The sequence below is a fragment of the Perna viridis genome, chromosome 8, assembly GCF_037379345.1.
Source record: "Perna viridis isolate PV_CMFRI_1.1 ecotype Kerala chromosome 8, ASM3737934v1, whole genome shotgun sequence".
Lineage (NCBI taxonomy): Eukaryota > Metazoa > Mollusca > Bivalvia > Mytilida > Mytilidae > Perna > Perna viridis.
In genome coordinates this window covers 26,984,683-27,008,686 of record NC_142452.1, presented here as the reverse complement: position 1 = coordinate 27,008,686, position 24,004 = coordinate 26,984,683, and the positions used below count along the sequence as shown (strand labels likewise).

The 24,004-nt window shown below is 32.4% G+C and overlaps 1 protein-coding gene across 1 annotated transcript; it reads left to right on the top strand.

Annotated features, from left to right (window-relative positions):
- The first annotated feature begins 9,163 nt into the window (after window positions 1-9,163).
- On the top strand, window positions 9,164-21,254 carry LOC148610038 (uncharacterized). The gene is made up of 6 exons (XM_088541958.1): window positions 9,164-9,288; window positions 14,516-14,599; window positions 16,674-17,027; window positions 17,478-17,732; window positions 18,554-18,647; window positions 19,830-21,254. Exons 1-6 carry the CDS (start codon window positions 9,249-9,251, stop codon window positions 20,350-20,352), a joined length of 1,350 nt encoding a protein of 449 aa, XP_088398084.1. The 5' UTR covers window positions 9,164-9,248; the 3' UTR covers window positions 20,353-21,254.
- Window positions 21,255-24,004: the final 2,750 nt, after the last annotated feature.

Sequence of the window (24,004 nt, the reverse complement as noted above, 5' to 3'; positions counted from 1 at the left end):
TTCAAAATGTTTGACTTTTTATCGACAACATATCTGTCGAATGTGGTGGACGCGTTTTTAAACAAACGGTCAGCTATCAAACTCTTATGAGGCTGACATTACAGCTGATCTGATCCATAGTAAGAAACGTAGTAGATCCTTTAATCTCAGTGTCCGCTATATAGATGGTGTATTTTCGATAAACAATCCTAGTTTCGAGGATTTTATACGTCGCATCTACCCCCAAAGAACTTGAGATAAAGGATACTACAGACACTCTGAAGTCCGCCTCATATCTTACCCTATACTTAGGGATCGATGGTGGAAGAAAGCTACTGACAAAACTTTACGATAAACACGATGAATTTTCATTCCGTATTGTCAATTTTCCTTTCATCTCAGGCAATGTCCTTTGAGCACTTGCGAGTTTACACAACTCGCAACTCACACATTATGCCAGAGCTTGCCGTAACTACGCAGACTCTTTGTATCGCGCTTGACTTTGCAAATTTCACAGTTCTAACATCGTTGGAAATTGTTCAGACCCTTCTATATTTTTACGTTATCTTCCCTGTATTAATTTGATCCGATGGAGCAGTGTAGCGAATAGAGTATTCACATTCTGAGACGTTTGTATAATATTGATTTGTTGTGACATGCATCATTAATTTGATCCTCTATCCTACAAAATAACACCTAGATGAACTGTCTCGTACTACCATACATCGTGTACCAAGTTAGAGCCTTAGATTAATCCTACGATAAGGAATGATCCGGTCGGCGAAATCTATATTTTTATATAGCCTAGCTGGCCGGTGGGCGGTGTTGCCATAGATGTCACAGCGGTACGAGTTGGAGTCCCGCGGAGGGAACGACCAAAAATTTGCATCGCAAATTTGACAGTTCTAACATCGTTAGGGATTTTTCAGACCCTTCTATAAGTTTACTTTATCTTCCCTATATCAATTTGATCCGATGGAGCAGTGTAGCGAATAGAGTCATCGTTAGAACTGTCAAATTTGTAGTCGTTCCCTCCGCGGGACTCGAACTCGTACCGCTGTGACATCTATGGCCGAAACGTCCGGCACTGGTTAACATGAAGTTTCTTATAATTTGCTAAACGTCTTAAAAGATTTCTTTTATTGCATATAGTTTTGCTTCATTATGTTTCATTTTTTATAGTTAAATTTTGTTTTTATAACGATTTGATTCATTTTATTCAATTGATTCGTTTCGATTCTTTCCTTTATCGATTATTTTCGTTTGGTTTTGGTTCGTTTTCAACATTTAGGCGCCATACTTCAGACTATAAGGCCAACCCTATCTTGGAAAAAGCTATGATTCGATTTGTATTTAACTAACGAATCTAGCAAATATTTTCCGAGACTGGTTTGGTTTTCAATCGCACACATACAAGTAAACGCAAATGAAGCTGCAATTATACTGTTTTTCAGCTCCTGAAAATGCAGATACAAACCGGATATTGATGATTTTACGCCTACTGTGGACTGTTTTGACAATCCATATCTTGGAAAAAATATGCTATGTTTTGAACTTAATCAAAAACGCTACTAAGACTGGTTCTGTTCTCAATCACATTTTTCGAAGTGTATGAAAATGAAGCTACCATTATACTCTTTTTAAATTCCCGAATTTACATGCACAAACCGGATATTGATGCCTTTTCTGCCTATAAGAATACATGACCCAGTTGATAATACAGCCATTTACGGAGCGTAATAACAAGTTGGTTAAACGGATTGGTAAGTAAAATAATGTTAGTATAATTATTTTCTTCACAGATTTGATCAAATCTATTACATCTTAATGTTTTTTTTTTTTTTTTGTTTTTTTTTTATTGTTTTGTTTTGGTTAAGGTTAAGCATAAAGTTTATTAACTTTAAATGTACATATACTTTTCAACTATTATAAGTAATGCATATACAATGTAGGTATCAATATCGCATACTTTGTATGTGGATTCATGGGACTTATATATATTTTTTTTCATATTTATTTATATATTTGGATTGTTTACCTTCAGAAAGAATACGATAAATATTTTTGTTGAATTTAATAACTATTTTCTTGGACTGGCTTAGCTATAGAATGATACATTCATTATTGCTTCTTACTACATCTTGAATTACGTAGCTGTGTTCAAAGTGCTGATCATCAATTTAATTTCAGGAACATCAGTTAATGTGAGCACTTCATTGGCACTACACCTTACGATTGTTTCATGTTCAAGTTCTCTTAAATAATTTTACAAATTTTGCGACAAACGTGATGACGTTTCATCCAGAATTGTCAACTTTCCTTTCATCTGTGGCAACATCCCTTCAGCACCTGCGTATGGAGTGCTCATATCACAACTCATACGTTATGCCAGAGCTTTCGGAAACTAAGCAGACGTTTTGCATTCTACAATTCATAGTTATGTTGCTATAAGATTGAAGTCACCAATACAGAAGTTTTATGGTCGTCATCATAAACTCGTGGATCGTTATGGTGTATTCATCTTCTCTATGAAAACTTGATTTATTCAACGGGCCATAGTTTTCTTTTCTTCCGTTGTCTACCCCGGACTTGACTTTTAATGAGCAACTCGACGGGTAGTTCTAGAAAAGCAGAGGACACCTACCCTACAAGTGTACCTGGTCCATGCTCCAAGTTTTTAGTGGAGTCCGGGTTGCTCATTTACTTTTGTTGCTTTGTATGTATGATTTTATTAACTTCATGTTTTTTTGTTGTATATGTCTGTGTTCGAAGTCTGGTCTTTGTCCTTTGATTACATTCTCTTGATTACCGCTATAACTTTGGTTCCCTTGATTATTCTTACATTGTCGCTAACTGGATTCAAATATATTGTGGGATTAATTTTATTTGGGTATAAATGTAATTGATGCTAAATAGAGTGATAAATCGATGAAAATAATGTTTACATCTTTGTTTTTGTCGAGGATTAACCACTTAGCAAAAGTCATGACCTACCGTTACAGGTTAAAAGGACTTTTAGTGAAAGTTTACAATTTCTGTCTTTGCATTTTATCAGTAATGAAACAAAAAGTAGTTATACATGTAAGAAGAAAAAATCCTTTTGATTTTCACAGCTGTGAAAACATATGTGGTATGGAAGTAAAGTTCATCGACATAGTTGCCTGGGCCTCTGTTGCTTTTTTTGGCAAGTTTTACTGATTTATTTATAGGACTAGTGTATAGGCATAACGGACAGGAATACTTCTAAAACAGTTAGTAGGAACATTATATCCATATAAAAGTCTGTAATATTGGTGATACATTGTGTAATCTAAAGCAAAATATATCGATTGTGATGCATATTTTTCATAAAAAGAAATGTTAAAACATATGTGTTTGTAATGTAAAAATAAATAATCAACAAATCGAAATATACAGCAAACATGATTAAAGAAATCATTCAGATCTATACCCCTAAGAGCGGCACTTGTAACTATTTTGTGTGACATAGAAGACATACATATCTTTCAGACTAATAAAATGAACACGACCATTTAATCATTTCATGAAACGTGTGGTCAGATCAAACATGTTTGCTATAAAGATATTAGTCCCCCAAGTCTATACTTAGTCAGTGGAACAAATTGTTCAGACTATTTTCGGGAAATTAACCTACCCGGTGAGTTGTAATTCTATATTTGGCACTTTTGAATTCAACTGTTACTTGCATTAAAAACAAAAAGTTATATTCCTATACAAAGGTTTTTTTTATTGATGAAATCCTCTTCTCAGTCCAAATAGGCATCTGCATCTGCAAGTATTTTCATGAATTCCCCGTTCAATTTAACTATGTATGTGTTGATGGTTAAAGTCAAATTAGCAAAACAATATATTTACATGTCGATATTTTTACATATATAAGAATTTACAACACTTCTTAAACAAATGTATTCTGTTGATTTACTGATTTACCTATTACAATATAAGAGTGATTCTAGTTCTCAGGTTTTGTACTGACGATAACATAAATATATTTTACACAGTAGTTCTAGATGGATATTATGCAAATACATTAAAGGATGTACACATTTGTACTTGTATTCTTTATTCGAAATTTCGTCAAGACTATATCTTATTATGATTTGCTGTCTCTATCTTTATTTCAAAACAGTACTTCAAATGGTATTAAAGTGTTTTTTAAATAGCTAAATCATGATGAAAGAACGAAGTATTGTAAAAGCTATGGTTTCTTACCGATCAATGATAAAACTTAAATCATGACAAGTGTAATGTTGATGAAGGAGGTACAGCCACTTGATACAAGACACTGCTTTAGAGTGTGATATAGTAAGTTGAATAAAGATATTAGCAAAATTTAGAAATTAATTCTACTTTTTTCCCGTAACGTCTTTATTGAACAAGTTCTTACAAAAAATGTCTGAGAAAAAGAAAATAATGGAAATATTTCTGCATTCTTTAATTCCGCGAACATAACAGATAATAGAAATATTCTTGCACAGTGATATACTACACAATAGAGATTTAACTCATTGTCATGCATTATAACTAAACCCTGGTCGCAAATTTGATTACATTGAGACCCCTACTTGAATATTGAGGCAATTCACTTGAATATCTCATTAAATCGGTTTCTGATTTGCAAAACGAAAATAAACAATTACATAGCATAAATGAAAGGACCGACGAAAGTTCAAAACCTTTAAAAAACAACTCTCTTCTCTAAGAACAAATAACAGTGACTTGATTAACAAAATTAAACAGTTAACCACCAATATTGACAATGCATTCAACTTTTTAAGGACAAAAATGTCAGACTTCGGGTTATGCAGTTTATGTGTAAGAATAATCAAGGGAACCGGGGTTATAGCGGTAACCAAAAGAATGTTATCTAGGAACAAAGACCTGACATGGAAGACAGACATACACATCAAAGAACAAAAAGAGATTAAAACCATACATACAAAGTAACAAAAGCATAAATGAGCAACTCGTAGTCCACTATAAACAGGGAGGATGCACCAGGTGCACGGGTAGGGAAAGCGTCCTCTGCTTTTCTAGAAACACCCGCCGAGTTGCTAAGATGACGACCATAAAACCTCTGTAGTGATGACTTTAACATGTTAACAGTCATATTTCATATAAGATGTATAAAGTAAGAATGAATAGAGAAAGGGATGCATTATGTAATAATATGAAGATTTTTCAGGTCTGGCAACTGTTAAAGTATTATCATAGTTACAGTGATAGGTTGGGTTCTTGCTTTTTTCTTTGGTGCTATCACTATAGAAACAGAAACATTCTGTATGAGGTACTGAAATTTTAACGATCCATTACCCTTACACACAAACAATGTGATAACAGTTTAAAACATTTAAAGATATATTGTGAAATTTTCGAATGAAAGAGTTTATCATGGTGTTTTATGCTCGTTGGTAAAGCTCAGACTAAGGGAAAATTATTCAATCATTTTCAATGACTTGTGGGCGCATATAGTTATTACGTTTATGAATCGTTAACAATATAAAATTAAAACAAATTTAAGTATACACATTGTAATTAATTACTACGATAGTGTGTATGCACCTCTAGCAATTATGTTATTGTCTTTTTATAGAAGGAGTAGTGAACAAAGAATCATGAAACAAAGCTATGCTGACATAGAAAAACGCGAAATCGAAAATATATATAGCACACTTCATTACCCCGACAACCATAATCAGGAGTATGAACAAGTTGCATAAGCAGGAATACAATTTATTGACTAAAGACATAAACCTTACATCTACTGAAAAGTGTCATAAAAAGGACATAAAGGCATCCAAGAAAAAAAATCTAGTATGCTTTGTCCTTTGTAATGTTTAGATATTAAAATAGATGTTTTATAAAGATACAAGAAACTTTGGTACTTTGTGGAATATCATGGTCAATATAATCTTTATCTATGGTAATATAAATATGACAAATTCTGCTGGGTATTTGTCATTTACTGGGTCTCTATCCACATAAATTCTGCAATATACCGTTTAATGTGATAAGAATTATCATACAATAAACCTACAATGGGAAGATAGTGAAACCACACCATACATGTACAAACGTCAAAATTGTAAGTTTGCTGAATCAAATTTGACTTATCAAATATTGTCGGTAAATGAAGTAAAACATTACAAACTATATGTCAAAGACCTGTGGCATTGACGTAAAAAAAACTGTAGTGGTTTGAGGTAGTGCCGAGAGGTTTAAGGTTATCCAAAGGGCGACAGGATTGACTGGCCAGCAAGACATCCTGATATAAATCCGTTAGTGTACCTTTAGAATTTGGCAGACTGGTACTATTATTCTAGCCATTTCTTCATTTGGAGGTAGAATTAAATCGAGAATGGAAGCAAGTTATTCTACGTTTCTTCCATCTGTATATTTTTGTTAAATTTTAGAATTATTATAAGATTTGTGCATGGCAAATCACAACTGTATCCATTATTTTAAAAAGAAATGCAAAATGGATAATGCAAAGTTTGAAAACTTGCTAGAAAATTTATGTCTATAATGTATTGTACTGAAATGGTTGGAAAGTCGTAAGAACAATTCAGACAACTCTGCCACTTTACCAAGAAATTGTGGGAATATTAGGACATATTTGTGTTTTTATCCGTTATGTACTCTCAAATATGGGGTAGGCATTGCCTAAATCAGCGAGCACCGTGAGCTTTACCATACGTAACAAAAAACAACATAAGTTTGATTTTTAACTCTTACTCACTCCCAATACTCAAGGCAACAATTGATTATATCAACAACTGCCAAGCTTTCATTCAAAGTATAACGTAATAATTTTCTGGTTGGTCACCGTCGTCCACAACATTATACATGTAAATGAGAGCAATGTTTCGTTTATACAAATGTATGTGCATTATGTTATTATTTTATTATTGTGTCATGACCATTTAATGAAAATGTGTTTGAACAATAAATAATTTGAATTTGAATTTATCGCCGCGGTCTGTGCGAGACATAAAAAAATGATAAAAGACGTTACAAGGGGTGGGGATGGGGGGGGGGGGGTCGACCCGGATGATTTTTTTTTATAAATGCAATATTTTTATTTATATTTTAGCAGCAAGCAAAATCAATATTTCTATTTAAATAGCTGTCTTATTGATTAATGTTTTTTTTCAATTAATGAATAACTTGAATTTTTTTTCCTTCCGCTCTCAAAATTGTCAATATATTTATAGCACTTCGCAATACTTTACATTTTTTATCGCTTAAGGGCATCTATAGCATCAATCATTTCAGTTTTGGCCTGTCAGATCAAATTGTACAGAAATTTTACAGTTGTCCACGGATGGTCGGAATATTTTACACATATCATGTGACGTAAACAAAATTCAGACGACATCTGCAAATTCAAAACAAGAAAATTATTGTCTTTTCTATCTTAGAAAAGCTATGCTTCGATTTTGATAATAGAATCGGAGTAATTTTTTTTCCGAGGCAGGTAAGGTGCTTGACAACAGCAACACTGGAAAAGCGGAGATACACGTACGTACATCCACGTGTTTTCCGAACTTTTTATAAACATAACATTCACTACTTGAAAAAGAAAAAGAAATCAAAAAAGACTTGAAAACTATGAGAAGAGATGATATTATTTTAACTGAAACGTAATCTTAACCTATATATTTATATTTGTTTGATTGACGGAAATAATGAATTTTCTCCGTAAGGACAGTCTCTTTTTGTTACTTCAGGGATATGACCTTTTTTTCGTTAGTATACTGGGGAACCTTAAGGGAAAATTAAGAAAGTACACATAATAACGGTAGAGCTCACACCGCTTCGCGGCGCTCTCTAATAATATGTCCACATGACAGTTGTCACACGTATTTGAAACCCTTGCCTTTTTGGTTTCACAAATGTAACTTGACAACTTATGATGTCGAAAAAATATTAGTGTTGTCTTCAGAGGAGGAGAAGTAATTTGAAAGTTCCTTATTTATTCCTTAACTCAGAAAACACATTCATTGTAAATTAAGAAATAAATTACGGAAACTTTAGTTTATCATTGTTCTACCACGGGCTGACCCTTTATGTCGCACTTTTTTAACCCGGGCGATTTCGTAATTTTTTTGCACTTCCCATTGTTTTGTTGAGGCATCTGTGACTTTGCTGATGGTTTTTACTACCTTTTTCGGTTTCAACTAGGTCCTTTGTTGAAATGGCTTTGGATTGTTATTTAAGACGATTTGATTGAGAAAATCGACAGTCTGTCTAAACATATGATCAAACGTATTTGTTAACTAAATTCTACGCTAGTTCCGACAAATATAAATATTTTCGGGATAAATACTTTCAGAAATGCATTAACGATTGCTAAATTAAATTATCTTAACGCGATAAATTGTATAGTCGTTGTTTTATACCCGGTTTTGCCATTTATGCGACATGAATGGTCAGGCCGTAGTACAACAATGACTTGAGTTTCCGTGATTTATATTGATTCTAAAAGGACCATTGCTGTACTTTTTTACATGTTCTTGAACTATTACAGAATAATGTAATACCTTCACATTTGCCCATATTTGGCTGTACACTTTTCGCTATGTCATTTGAAATGGTCGCTAATTAAACTAAGTGCTTTGTATTATTTATGATGAAGGAAAAATTAATTAAGTAGGACTTTGCTAGATGTGGCAATAGTTGTTTTCATTATAAGGTCACTGTGTTCACACATGGAAAGGTATGTTTCATTCATTGACGATTGTTATTGTTTGTTTTCATACATGATGGCACTGTGGTGAGACACCAAAAGCAATTGAACGAGACATTTTATTTATAATACATTCATTTGCATATGATTTGCGTATTGCTTTTGGTCCGTTTAACTTTCGTAGCCCTTTGTTTTCTATTCAATTTACAATGATCATTTCTCCATTATGTTGACCTGATTTGTGTGACAATGCATTATCCTTCATTTCCAATCCATGGAATCAGTAATACGCTGATTTATAAAACCACATAATTGAAGAACACATAAATATGTATTATATGCACTCGGTTCTTTATAATTTGTGTAGGCGATTATAAAGGATTTATAATGATTGTGTTCCACCTAATTGCACAAAATAAATCAGTAAACATGTTTAAAAATACAAATTCAAAACCTGTTTTATGTGCACTCTTTAAATAGAATTTTAGTAGGCGAAAATTTACTTCCTTATAGGTCTTAAATACATGAGAACTTTATATGGACTTTGTTAAAATCAGCAATGAAATACGTGTTATATATGTGCAGTGTTATGTTGTTTGGTAAGTACGGAATTAACGTTACTTTTGAGAGTAAGAATTTAAACGAACGGTTTTATGTGTTTCTTTCACAAACATGCATTGATATTTCTTTTCAAAAAGGCAAAAATGAGTCGCGTTGATTTAGAGTTAATATCTTTTAACGTTGGTTCAACGTTAAAATGAATGTTAAACAAACGGTAGTTAAAGTAAACGTAACAATTAAATGTTAAATCAACGTTAACAATTAAAATTAACACTATCTAACATTAAGCTGTTAATTCCTAACGCTAATTTGGCATGAGAAAAATGGGAACTCCTTCCAAAAAAAAAAAAACAAAAACAAAAACAAAAACAAAAACAAAACAAAAAAAACAAAAGCATAATTTCCTGTGCATTGATATTCTGAAAGGAAAATGAAAAAATATTGTTTTGCCATTTTGATACCAAAGCGGATCACTTTAACTAAATTTAACATTAATTAAACGGTAATTTTTACCAATAAAGTAACGATAACTTAACGTTGGACAATGAATTAAGTGGCAACATCGATGACCTCGAACAGTATGACAGTTTCGTTTTTTTTTACCATAAACTAGTATAATATATACTTATCAAAATTTTTTCCAATCAATTAATTATATGTATCATTGTTCACCTCTTTTCCATTTTTTAAGAACTTAAACCATATCTTGTGTAAGTCAAATTGTGTTATTTATTGTGTCCTTATCGAACACGTATGAATTGTATTGATATGTTACAACTATGTGACCTCTATCAATCTATGATGGAAAATACGGGTGTCACTCAACTGATGGGTATTAGTTTACAGTTATATAGAATGGGAGTGGGTAAAAAATCTACCAAGCTTCGTTCGTGGTTCTAAAAACGTTTTAATATTTTTGAATTGTTCTGTGCAAAAGTGCTATTGTCATCTAACAAACAAAATGCTATTATAATAGTTTTATGTCTATTTATACCATGTTAAATATTCAAGTTCCGACAAGTGTGGGTCATTGCAAAGGTCCAAAAACATATGATATATTTATGTTTGCAATTATCTTTTCCATATTTGTTCTCCTATTTGTATTAAATATATCCGAAATCGAGAGTACTTCTGGATTGAATTGGATAATTTTCGCCTATACAGCGGACCCAAAAAATTAGGGGGAGGATTTATTGTATGTGTAAAAGACAATATTTTCGGGACACGTAGGATAGACTAGAAAAACAACCGTCTCGAATCTGTTTGGCTTTAGATAAAGCTAAATGGTAAATCGGTTCTGTATGGGACGCTTTACGTTCCTCCAGACAGTTTAAATGACATTTGGAATTAAGTTATATAAAAGCGACCATTAATGATAATAATTCCGTCGCGGGTGATTTTAACGACAATCAACTAAATTTCATTGCAAACTTGAATATTCGGAAAATATTCGTTAGGGTTCAACTTATTGATGAACCAACGAACTATACTATATGAAGTAACTTCTAAAACTAGAAGTGCGCGTAAAGATTACAACGACAATATTTTGAATAATACATCGACCTAAAACCCCCTCGAAAACTTAGTGGAAGATTTGTAAACATATTTCGGGTCTCAAATCATCGTATTCCACAATTCTTCCGTTATTGAAAGATGATGCATTGATTTTTCATGAAATTGAAAACGCGGACTATTCTTTATAAATTTACATCAAGTTTTCAAAGCACAAAAGGACGATTCGAATTTATTTGCTATGTTTATGACACTATTTTTTAGATTAAGGGGTCAAAAAGGGACCAAATGCAAGGAATTTACGCAATGTATCTACATGCATGTATCGCCAGTAAAAGCATAGAAATGTCTTGAATGTTGTTTCACAATGTCCTTTGCTATACGTAAAATGGTCAGACGGGATTGATTTTTAGCCAAAACTCATCAAAAGAACGCCAGAAGTATTAATTGTGATAATACTAAAAAGAAAATACCAAAATTGAGTCATATAAATTCGGGCTTTTCACCCAATTTATTCAAGACAAATCCGAGAATATTCTTTGGCAACAAATTGATTCGGTAATGGGAGGTATATAGGTATCTAAAAATCACCACAAAGCTGATGAGTCAGGGGTGCATGGTGAACCCTCCAAGCCCAAGGAGTTTATGTATTTACATCACTATGTGGAATACTTGTCTACATTAGCTAAATTTAACAGATTCTGTTTTTCTTTCTATTTGTATTTAAGTTACTGTATGTGCCCATACTAATTGACAAGTAAGTAAAGGCACAAAAAACTATTATATAAATAACTTTTTATCCTCCTGTCGAAATGAAACCCCAAAACAAATTCTTTCACCATCAACAGATTTCCTTCGATAAGCACATATTGAGCAAAATAATATTCTAATTGGATTTTGTGTAAACTAAATTACAAATGCTGTGTTATTTAAATGTAAATGATGCCTCGGTAGTTTAAATAAATCTCCCTAGTTTTGGGAACTTCCTGATTGCAGGAAAACGCTTCCCGTTTAGCATGTTTAGTGCATCATGATGCGTGGTAATACGAAGGGCTTTGTTAGAATATGATATGCTATGCTTTATTGTTCTTAATCTTAATTTGGCAATATGCTTCAATCCTTGGTTTGCACTTGAAAGAAGTTGTCGTTGCTGGATTTCGTTTAAAAAATATGGGGTACTTATTGTATACTATGTGTTAATAGATTTACTTCTTGAGTAATATTTATTCAAAGATTATAAAATTCAAATTTGGGTTCCTTTGCTTCTGATTATAGGTTACTCTTCGAAACACACGTACAGTATACCGCAATTATGAAATGCTTATGTTATTTTTTCAATCATTGAGTTGATGGAAGTGCTGGAAGATCACGAATACCCGATGGTTTTCACCAGCCCACACTTCAGACCCGATTTATATCATAAATCATTCACTTACATTCGAGATGAATTTAAATAAAAAGGCGCTATAACGCTACAGGATTAATACATTGCATCTCAGTTTGTAGATACTCTCACTTCTGGATATTGCTTTCTATTTCTATATCTATAGTTTTGTGTACTTCTTAAATTTTATTTATTAATGAATTCCAGATTTTCCTATGGAATTGAGAAATGATGTTGCAGTAATGTATTTTCTAAGCATTTTGAAAAGACGATAGCATTCCAACCGCACATTTTGTCTTATGAATTATCCAAATGCAATGTTTCAATTAGATGAAATAATAACAATCAAATACATTGTAGACATGATCTTGTTTATAATATTTAGTATTAGATATTTAGGATAAATACCAAAAAAGCCTTAATTTACATTTTGACGAGTCTTCTTTGTACTTATTTTCACACACACACACACACACACACACACACACACACACACACAAAACGAGGACGCTCGCATCTGCAGTTGAATCTGTTTGTCATTATTAAACATATAAAAGCAAAATTTGTCCATTTGTCATCAACCATAAAGGCATCATATGTGTGAAAGGAATCGAAATTACAAAAGCTAATAACGGAAGCAGTGTTTGTCTTTGTATTTATCTTTGGTAAGTCTAAGATCTTTAAGACGTCAGAAATTTTAGAGATCTAGACTCAATGGATATTACAACACAAATAAGAAGACTATAGCTTTTTTATAAATCATGCAAATCAATATAATATATGTTCAGTAAATATGTGTAATAAGTAAGTACACGTAGTTACTGAAATTTCGTAAATACATGTACATATGCATGCTTTTACTCATGGTTCAAGGAAATTCAATTATTTACTAAGATATTCCACTAAATACGTGAATTTACTAGAAAAAAAATATCATTTACTTATACAAATGTATTTACTGATTTCAATTTAGCATTCCAATAACTTAACCGATCAAAAGATTAAGTTCATTTGTATTAATAAAAAAAATGTGTTAACTGTGACGTTTTTGCATGAATAGTATGACAACGGATTAAAAATTTTTTATTTCATTCAAATGGATTAAAACCGGATAGCACAATAAAACTTCAAAAGCAGAGATATTCTGTAGAATAATTATACAGTTGGCTCCAAAATGATAAACATGCCAAGTTACTGGTCCATGTGGCTGTCCATTTTCAAAAGAACAACCGTGACAGTTCAGCTATAACACATTCCTCATATGAGGCAATAATTGGATGCATTATTTCAACCTACAAGAATGCATGTTGTCCAATTCAGAGACATAAAATGAAAAATAATTTACTAATACACCGCTGTATTGTGAGCCGAAACACGGTAACTATTAATTTAATCTGTATATTTTTTTCTGGGATCGAAAAATTACGTAATCTCATGCATATTTGCTACTAGTCCATGGCCCTGATAACGAACGCACCTCCGGCGGATTTTTGCAGTAACTGTCAATTCTTTTACCAAGTGTTGATAGAGGAAGTTGAAATCTAAGAAATACACTATGCCTAATAGTATGTCGAAATGTGGGAAATGAACAATTGCAGACCTTTTTTACATAATTGCATAATATTTTACCGGTTCAGTACCACACAGGCATGAACATCTTAATGTGATTGCAGGAAAAGTAATACGTTAATCTCTCCTTTTACAACAAAAGAAAAACTGTGGTTTAGTCCTGAAATGTTTTGATATTCTCCAAGTACCCTTGTATAGTTTATACAAATATCTATGGCCAAGAAATATGTGTAACAATAATAAAAGTTATCATTAAATGTATGCTTTACTGGTGCATTTAGTAAATGCGTCTATTTATAGATGGCCCAGTAATTTCAGGTATTAACATGTATTTATTGATTACATATATTTACTGTAACTATTATAATATATTTCAAAAAGGGATGGTATGGATGTTTTCTCTCACAGTTTGTCGGACTGTGATTGTGTCTCGATTTTTCATGCTCAACATAGAGATGATGATGGTTTTGATGCTAGTATTAATTTTTGAATGTTATTTGAAAAAATATCCTTATGAACTTACGTTTTTCATTAACCTAACATAAGACGTAATGAATCCAAAACTTCCAAAATGTTACTGAACGTTTAAAAAGCCCTACTATGTTCCATAAGTTGCATATATAAGAAAAATACTGAAACTGTTCAAAGTAATTGGATTAATCAATTAAATTTTGATTGATAACTTTATAAACAGTTTCCAATAAAATCTTATGATTGCATCCGATGTTATTTAGATTTCTTTTTATCGTCAATCCGCTATTATTGTGATTTGTTGATATTGTTGATAATTTTATATGTAGGAACAAATTTAGTTAACGGAACTGAGACGAATTGTTCAAGTCACTGGAATCAGTCTAAAAATGGATCTAGTATTAACATTCCAGGTTAGTAAAAATATTAGTTATGAACCAATACATATACGCCTCTCTCTCTCTCTCTCTCTCTCTCTCTCTCTCTCTCTCTCTTTCTCTGTGTGTGTGTGTGGGTGTGTGTATGTGTGTGTATGTGTATTTAAAATTATTTGTATGATATGCAATTTTTTTTTTTTTTTTGCCTAATGGTAATTTCCTATTTGTGGGTGTGTTTAGTTCAGGTTTGTTTTGTTTTATGGATTACCCCTTATAGAACAGTTCAGTTTTTTTCTCTAAAACTCCGAACATATAAAGTCCTAACCGAATAGGCCCAATGAGGACCAATTGTGCACCAATTATTGAGGACGTATTTCTGTATTGTTACAAATCGGTAAAAAATTGGTAGATGAATTCAATAATACCTTCAGATATTTGAAAAATATTATTACTCTTAACAAAGACGATTACAATATTTATACTTAAGTTATATTTCCTGCAGAAGTTTCTTTGTATGAAGCAAATATTGATAGTAAAGAATGTCTGTTTCTCGATCTAAATATTTATATCAATAATGGTAAATTGAATACTAAAATGCACGATAAAATGAATGTTTTGTTTTATTCCCTACTGTTTACTATCAGTTGTAAGATAGGTACGTCCCTTTGTCACGATTATATGATATTTACATATCACAATTGGTTCTATTTTCTCGTACTTGTAACATTGTTTCGGATTTTAACGAAAAAAATTAAATTTTAAAATAACTATAACGAGATTTTCGGTATCACAATCTCGTATAAATCATATACAACAATTTTCAACAGATACAAGGAACTCATTCTCAAATACAGATTTACTTTTCTCATATTCATAGGCTTCATTCACACCGAACGAGCGAGTGATTAAAAAATTATAATTCCCCGCCACGTGCCGACACTCTCACTCTTACCACACTTACCATGTTTACCATGTTTACAGTTATTATTCATATTGTTGATCAATTAAATGCCTGTTTATTTACGAATGTTATTCATATATTAAAAGATTAGTTGGTCGTGTATCAACTAATCATAATGGTAGTGATATCCATGACACAATGATTTTATCACGAGAGGGGCGGTCTTGGATGACGTAGTTGATGTTGGGAGAATTTAGGATGATGTTTAATGTATTTTTAAGGTTTTATTTATGAGAGAAGCAGATTTTCCGTCATTTCTCTCGGGGATTATAGGATTTCTCCACCCTCGATAGTTAATTTATAGATTTTGAACCCACTCCTTAAGGCTTGTGGGTTAAAATCTTAACTATCTTGAGTGGAAAAATGCTGTAATCCCCTCGAGACTGAGGGAAGATCTATACGTGCGAGTATCTCCCACCCTACATTTTGTGGTAATATTCTAACACTCTATTAATTAGTTAAGACCAGTTCGGCATGACACAGATTGTGTCTTTATCGTGGTTCTCAGCCCCGCATAGGAAGAATTGGGATTAATATAACAGACGATAAAAACCTTTTTTTTTTTTTTTTTTTTTTTTTTTTTTTTGAGATTTTGTAGATTTAATCTGGACTGGAGCTGGAACATGTTTATCAGTAAATTGCTCCTATTCGTTTGATTGTTTATATTTTTGAATATTTTTTCCACCGTGGCTAGATTTAAGAAATGGGATGGTTGTGATTCTGCCAAATTACATTAAACCCTTTACATTTTTGCACTTGTCCCAAGACAAGAATTTAAGGCCTCTATATGTATTAATTCGATTTCACTTTTGGAATTTTTTATGGAGCTGGAGTGCATACATGTATACAACTATTTTTCTGTACCTATGTATATTGTTTTTTTTTAATTTTTTTTAAATTTTTTTAAGCCATCTGCAGCTTGCCTTATCATGTAAGGGTTTCCTCGTCGTTTATTGAAGACCCATCAGTGGCCTTGGGCTGACATTTTTCATCTCGTCGGGTTTTTGTCTCTTTGACGTATTCACATTTTGCATTCTAGTGCATACACGCATTTATATATTATCTCAATGTTTTTACTTTCTTCTCTTAGTTGTATATCTACAGTTAAGTCAATTAAATGGAGAGCAAAAAAAGACGTTTATTGTATAGTTCTCAGGTTTTGTACTGATGCCAGAGTAAGCAAAGAAACAGTCATAACTTTGGATGGATATTATGCAAATACATTAGATGGCGGACAAACATGTACTTGTACAGCTAGGGCTCTGTTCGAGACCGCCTCAAAATTGGAATACAAGGATTTGCTATATCCATCTTCATTTGAAAACAACAGTGCTTGTGGAAGTAAAATACTGTTTAGACAGCCGAACTTTGATCAAAGGTTAAAGTATTGTAAAGATGATGGTCATTTACCAGTCAATAAAACAGTAAATATAACAGTAGCTATAACTTTGATAAAAGAGAACCATCCACAAGATACAAGATATTGTCTTCGTATAAATTTTGGTATGTACACGATATTCATGTAGCTTTACTGTTTACTATTTTGGTACAGGTACTAATTTAATGGGATGAGAAATAAACAATAAGGCACTGCAAAAAAGCAAAAGCACAGAACCTTGTTTCTTAATCAATTGATTTGTAGATATTTTAAGATTTGAAGTACTTAAAGAGGGTGGTATACAGACCCTTGACTGATAATCGATTGGTAGTACATGTATTTTCGAACATTTCTTATGCATTTGTAATTAATTAAAAATCATACACCACTCAGGCAAATACTTCGATTATTTTTCATTATGAATTTTCTTAACATTGGTACAAAATGGTATGATTTGACTTTTCGCTGAAATGTATTAAAAATAGATGGCAACACATGTCTAAGAAATGGGGGTTCAAGTGTTTCCTATTTTAGTACATGTAGTATATGTAATAGGTAAAATGTTATATTTAAAGATCAAAGTAATCCGATGGAGATTAAATGTAACAGTGCCGCTGATGACGAATCTGTGACTACCACCGAGAAATATGATACAGAGACAACTCCCCAATCCCGTACTGAGAGAACAATTTTGGAAAAGCGAACAACAGGAACGGTATTCGCTTTAAAAACATCAATACGTGATGCTACTACGGCAGTGCCAGAAAGTATGACAGACATCGACAGCTCAAAAGATAAGGTTGCACAGCCAATACAGAACGAGGAAAAGGGTATTGATAACATGTATCGTCTAATATGGGTAACAGCAAAATTAACGAACACTTATTCTATTCATAGTCAAATCAAGTCTAAAATAAATCTGGCAAAATAGATATTACACCACTGGAGCAGCTGGTACAGCAATGGTCCTGATTTGGTACAGGCATTTCAAACGAAAATAAAATCTAGGTTTTACAGCAAGCTAAAACTCCCTCTTCGAAGGTTACGTGAATATACCAGTGGTGATTAAAAAGCCTCTGTATGTATTGTCATAATCGGTAAAACAGCGGTCATATCAGTACAAAGAAAAATTTACAAAAAGTAATCATTACTGAATATTTTCGGAGACACTGAGTACTTTTCAACTAAGGATTGTCATCTAAAAAACATGGTAAGAGACTTTTTAAGACGCATTTTGTCATACCCTGATTCAGGTGTCTGTTACACAAATATGTATAGCTTTCAATGATATCAGAGTAGTTAGTACTTGCTATAAGAGTAATCAAGGGAACCAAGGTTATAGCGGTAATCAAAAGAATGTAATCCAGGGACAAAGACAGGACATAACGTAGCAAATCAATTGTGAGATATAATTGTGTTCACAGAAATCCTTCTGAATCTAACAGTATTACGTAAAACGATATATACTAGTAACGTTAAATATACCAACAATAGTTAACTAAAGTATTTTAGGTATGAATTCCGTATGAACATAATACTGGTATCGTTGGAGTGGGTTTAGTAAAGGTTTTTGGAACCATAAGATAGAGATCAGGAAAATAAAAAAGTGACAAATTTTCGAATATGCAAACACTTTTTCGATATATTTTAGAAGATTTATACATAGTATACGTAGCAATTGGATGTGGGGCAGGTGGATTGATTTTTACTGCTGTTGTTGCAATATATGTCATCCAAAAGTTAAGGTATTTTAAAACATTAATTTGTATAGAAAGATGTCTAATCTTACTGCAGTATAAAAGTAAAAGAATTATTTAAAAATTAAAAGAAAATGAACTTGCAGAATGACTGTAAAACAAAAATACTCCCTATGAAGCTTTTCTCGACATGCAAAATACAAAAACAGTTTATTCTTATTCATCATCACACTCTTGCATTGCATTAGCTTTGCTCGAAACTGTATTGTTATTACCATCACAGAAATTGGTTTAGGTTCCATCTACTCTAGACGGACAGCGTTATATTGTCAAAAGAAAAGGTTCATAATTCAAAACCTTCTATGGTTGTTAAAATGGCTTGGTCGGCCGAAATATCAGTTGTCAAAACAACAAACGACCTCCATCTGTCATACATATTCTTCATTTTCCCATTTTTTGAACATAGACACATTTTGTTGTTGGCCTTCAGTTTGCCTTTGTTCATTTAGAACTACTTTTATCAAAGGGGATCTCCTCATTTGGCCATTTTTATGTGTACTGGATGAATAACTATATAATGACCTTAAGTGTGTTAAATGAATTGTATCGTGTCATAGATTTCATTTCCTCTTTCTTTCGTCTACCTGGGACTTGACTTCTTATGAACAGCACGGTGGTTGTTTCTAGAAAAGCAGAGCACGCCTACCCTACCGGTGCACCTGGTCAATGCTCCTATTTATTTATTTATTTTTTTGCGGAATCTGAGTTGCTCATTTGTTTTTGTTACTTTGTTTGTATTATTTTTAGTTACTTAATGTTCTTTGCTATGTATGTCTGTTTTGCTTATTTGGTCTTTGTCCCTGGATTGCTTTATTTTAATTTCCACCAGAACCTTGGTTCTCTTGATTAGTCTTTTATACTATTCAATTAAATGAAGTAACACATATTTATATGCAGATCAGTATGAAGAACCACGCCTAAAATTCTACAGGTCATTTAGATCTTAAAAGAATCAATCATATATGTGACTAAGGTTTTACAGACCATTTCTAGCAAACAGCATTCCTAAATACACCTTTTTAGCGAGGTGTTTCTATTTTTTGTATTTTCAATTTGAATGTTTCATTACTGTATCCGTTGCATTTGAATGATTTAGTTAGAAATAACAATCCTTAATATTGACATTACAAAGTGTACATCAAACAATTGTTTCGTATCATTGAATTACAGACAAAAAAAGAGACAAATTTCTGAAGATAATCATGAACATACTGACGACGATGACTATGGTATAATGTACAATACATTGTACGTATCCAATTACGATAACGATGTACAACAAACTGTCAACAATCAGCAAGAAATATGTGTTACAGAGAGCCATACAGCTTATAAAATAGACCGCAATTATAGCAAAAAAGATTTGAATGAGAAGCCAGAAACGAAACCAGAGTCAAACACAAATGAAAGAAAATGTGATAACAATATGGAAGGCGATTATGCAGGCATCGACACAGAAGAAATAGTATCTCGTTACGAAGGCAAATACACGGAAGCAACAAAATCTGGAAGTAAAGCTACTCCAGAATTAACACCAAATTGGGCAAAAAATGCTGAATCGTTTGCCGTTAAGCATATTATTGCACCCGGAGAGGATGGATGTGCATATGCAGTTGTAGAAAAATCAAATAGTGATAACTGTAGAAATGATGTGTATGCAGTAGTAGATAACACTAGAAAAAAGAAATCGTAATTTATGTCGGACAGAGTGGTTTCAACACTAGTATGTAAAAAGGTGCTGAAAATGTTTCATATAATTTATATTTGTGCTTTCATTTTATGAATTGATTAAAAAATTGTATAATACTCAGCAGTAATGGAAAGTTGAGTATAAAACTACAAAAAAGTATAATAAGATACGTATTAGATTACAAACCTGTCCACAGTGATATACTGCATATTTGATTAATGAAATGTTTGCCACGGTTTGCAATCTAATGATTTTTGGATTTTTAAAAAACAATTATCTATCCGTATCTTTGAATGGATAATAATAATGATGTTCTTTTACTCAGAACATGACATTGAAAAAATATTGACTGTGGAAATAACATTATCATACCCATTTTAAAAACACTTTTCAGAGGAGAATGATTGATGCTAGTTATTTTGATCAAATTACAACAAAAATTCTACAAATGGTCTTGCTTTTATTGTCGCCATTTTGGTTATATGTATTTAGAAATACAATTTGTCACGAAACTTCATTATCTCTCCGAAAAGTTGCTGTGTTTTAGTCTCTTGACGAATAAGAACTTTGATATAGCCGCATTTGTAAATGTGATTGAAATTGAACTTTGGACTTTATACCAATCTCACTGAATTCAGCAGAGAAATTTACTTCAGGGCATAAATACGAATAATAGAAAATTATTGAGAAATTCGTGCGCAGATATTTGAAACATTGATATTGAACTGAAAAGGTTCATATTTTATTTTTCATTTGAGATTATACGACGTGTATCGCAAATTCGAATCGTAACCTAGAAGTTTGTCGTCCCTTTTATTTTGTTTTCATTTTCGACTAAATATTTTGATTGTGTGAAGATGGCAATGTTCATTAATAATGCATTTCAATTAAACCAAAGTTAAGAATTGTTTATTTGATTCATTGTGCATTTGTTCCGTTTTCTTTCGGCGAAAGATGTATCGATGTCAGATGGCTTATCGGTCTCCAAGCAATTGACATATGATAGACATTCAATAATTGACACAGCTCTGATCAGTGATTCACTTTATTTCAACGGCACCGTATGATATTTATTAAAAATCATACTATTATTACTATTATATATCAGGCAATACATTTAAATAATATTGATTATAAGTGTGTGTAATATTGTCGAAAGTTTTTAGTAAAAATTTTCATTATATTTGTGAGTTGTACTCTGTTATACAAATTGTGATTTTTATTAATTTAAAGGAAATAAAATAAAAACAAATAAGGGGAATGATATTTTGCTTTATTCAATTATATCACGTTAATTTTCGGAATCAAGTTATTCATCGAAAATGAAATAGGAAAACGAAATCGGCCAAGGTTGTTTTTATACCTTGAAAAATTGAGTCATACATATAGATCTGATTGGCTCGTCAAATTCGATCCACGTAACATGCAATTCACTTAGAACTGCAAACCTACACTTAGAAATCGATGGTAAAGGAAAACTATTGACCACACTTTACGACAAACGTGATGACTTTTCATTCAGAATTGTCAACTTTCCTTTCATTTGTGGCAACATCCCTTCGGCTCCTGCGTATGGAATGTTCATATCACAACTCATACGTTATGCCAGAGCTTGCCGAAACTACGCAGACTTTTTGTATCGCACTAGAACTCTAACAAATAGGCTTCTGGAACAGGGCTATGTTGCTACAAGATTGAAGTCATCACTACAGAAATTGTATGGTCGTCATCATGAACTCGTCGATCGTTATGGTGTATCCATCAGCACCATGAAAACTGATTTATTCAACGAGTCATAGTTTTCCTTTCCTCGTTTGTCTACCCCGGACTTGACTTTTTATGAGCAACTCGGCGGGTGTTTCTAGAATAGCAGAGAACGCTTACCCTACCGGTGCACCTGGTCCATGCTCCCAGTTTTTAGTGGAGTCCGAGTTGCTCATTTACTTTTGTTACTTTGTATGTATGATTTTAGTTACTTTATGTTCTTTGTTGTGTATGTCTGTTTTCCATGTCTGGTCTTTGTCCCTGGATTACATTCTTTTGATTACCGCTATAACCTTGATTACTCTTTACTCTCAAAACAACAAAAAAGCGAGATTTTACAAATGGAACATCTCTTGACTTGAATGACACAAAGAAAAAGCAAGTCCGAATCGAAAAAAACGATAGAACTGGAAAACAAGGATGCAGACATAAATGATGTAAAATAGGAAAATTGAAGTACACCAGAATGAAGTTCAATATGAATTAGAGAGGGTACATGATTTACAGGATTTTCACCATGGGATAGTAAATATAACAAAATCGACTCCAAATAACCAATATTCATTTGGCAGTCGTACCGATGTTTGTGTAATGGATTTGCTTGATTGAGGGGTTACTTTCGATAAGGATGGTCTGGTCATGAAATGTCCAATGTACAACTTAAAGTCGAAAAATGAAACTTACCGATAAAAATAGTGCATTGCGAATTGCAACAAACGAAAATGGTCCTGGGTCGTCAGTCTGTGCTATTTGGATGGTCAAACACTTTTCACAGACGAAACTAGAAAACACGGTGAAACCTTTGTCTCATTTATTATAACATTTTGAAAACCGGAACACCTATTTATTAAAAATGTCAAACAAGGCTGCAAAAATGTAACTAGATACAAGAGTTCACTCTCTGCGAGGACGAGGAAACAACTCACAAAAGTCTATCGCATTTGAAATTCTTAAAAAATATTCAGTTCATTATGTCTGATCGAGCAGCAACAGTCTTTTACTACTTGCCTCAAGTCAACAGAGAAAACTTGCTCAAGTAGCACGTATAGAAAATTATAATGATCTTCCTGACATTGAAAAGGAACTATTAACCCGCCTGACCATTTATTTATTTATGTATTTATTTATTTTTTTTTTATCATTTTTTTTGTGGTTAATCCCTTACGGTAAATATTGCTGATATTGTCAATAAAGTACTTACACAAAATCAAAGTGCGTCTTTTCCTGATACTATTGTGGAGAAATCTAGCGATTGATTGGTTGTTCTTGCAGTGCGAAACATTTGTAAAGCATTTACAGTAGATGACGTTAAAAAATGCGGAACCTCACTTGAGGTAAAAGTTTCTGAGTATAAATGGAACTGAAACATTCCTTAGAAATCGATTCAAAATCATTCTTCAAAAATATCTGGGAACATTTTCAAAAAATTCTCAAAAAAGTAAATTCAATTGGTAAAGTTTCAAAATTGAATAATCAGTTTTTAAGTCAATAAAATTTCCGGAAAGCATTACTGCACTTCGAGCATTAGAGTTTCAAAATAAATTTGTATCAAACCCGCTTTTAAAGATTTTAGAGGAAAATTCTACTCTCATTTTTTATATGAATGTTCTTTTGCACTCACCGTGTTTCCCCTAGGTAAACTCGTTAGTTATCCCAAGACAAGGCCTTGAAATTTTGCATGAGATAGCTGTATAAAATTGTTGATCTTGACTTGACCAATTTTGTCGTAATATATTAATTCGTGTAAATAAACAAGGCAGATTTATTTAAACCATCCATGTAACCAGGGACATATTGTCCATATTTGCATGAAAATAACTCGAATATTCGATAATCATTAAATGTGTTTGTATTTATCCGTAAACACTAATAAATCCGTCTTAAAATGGGC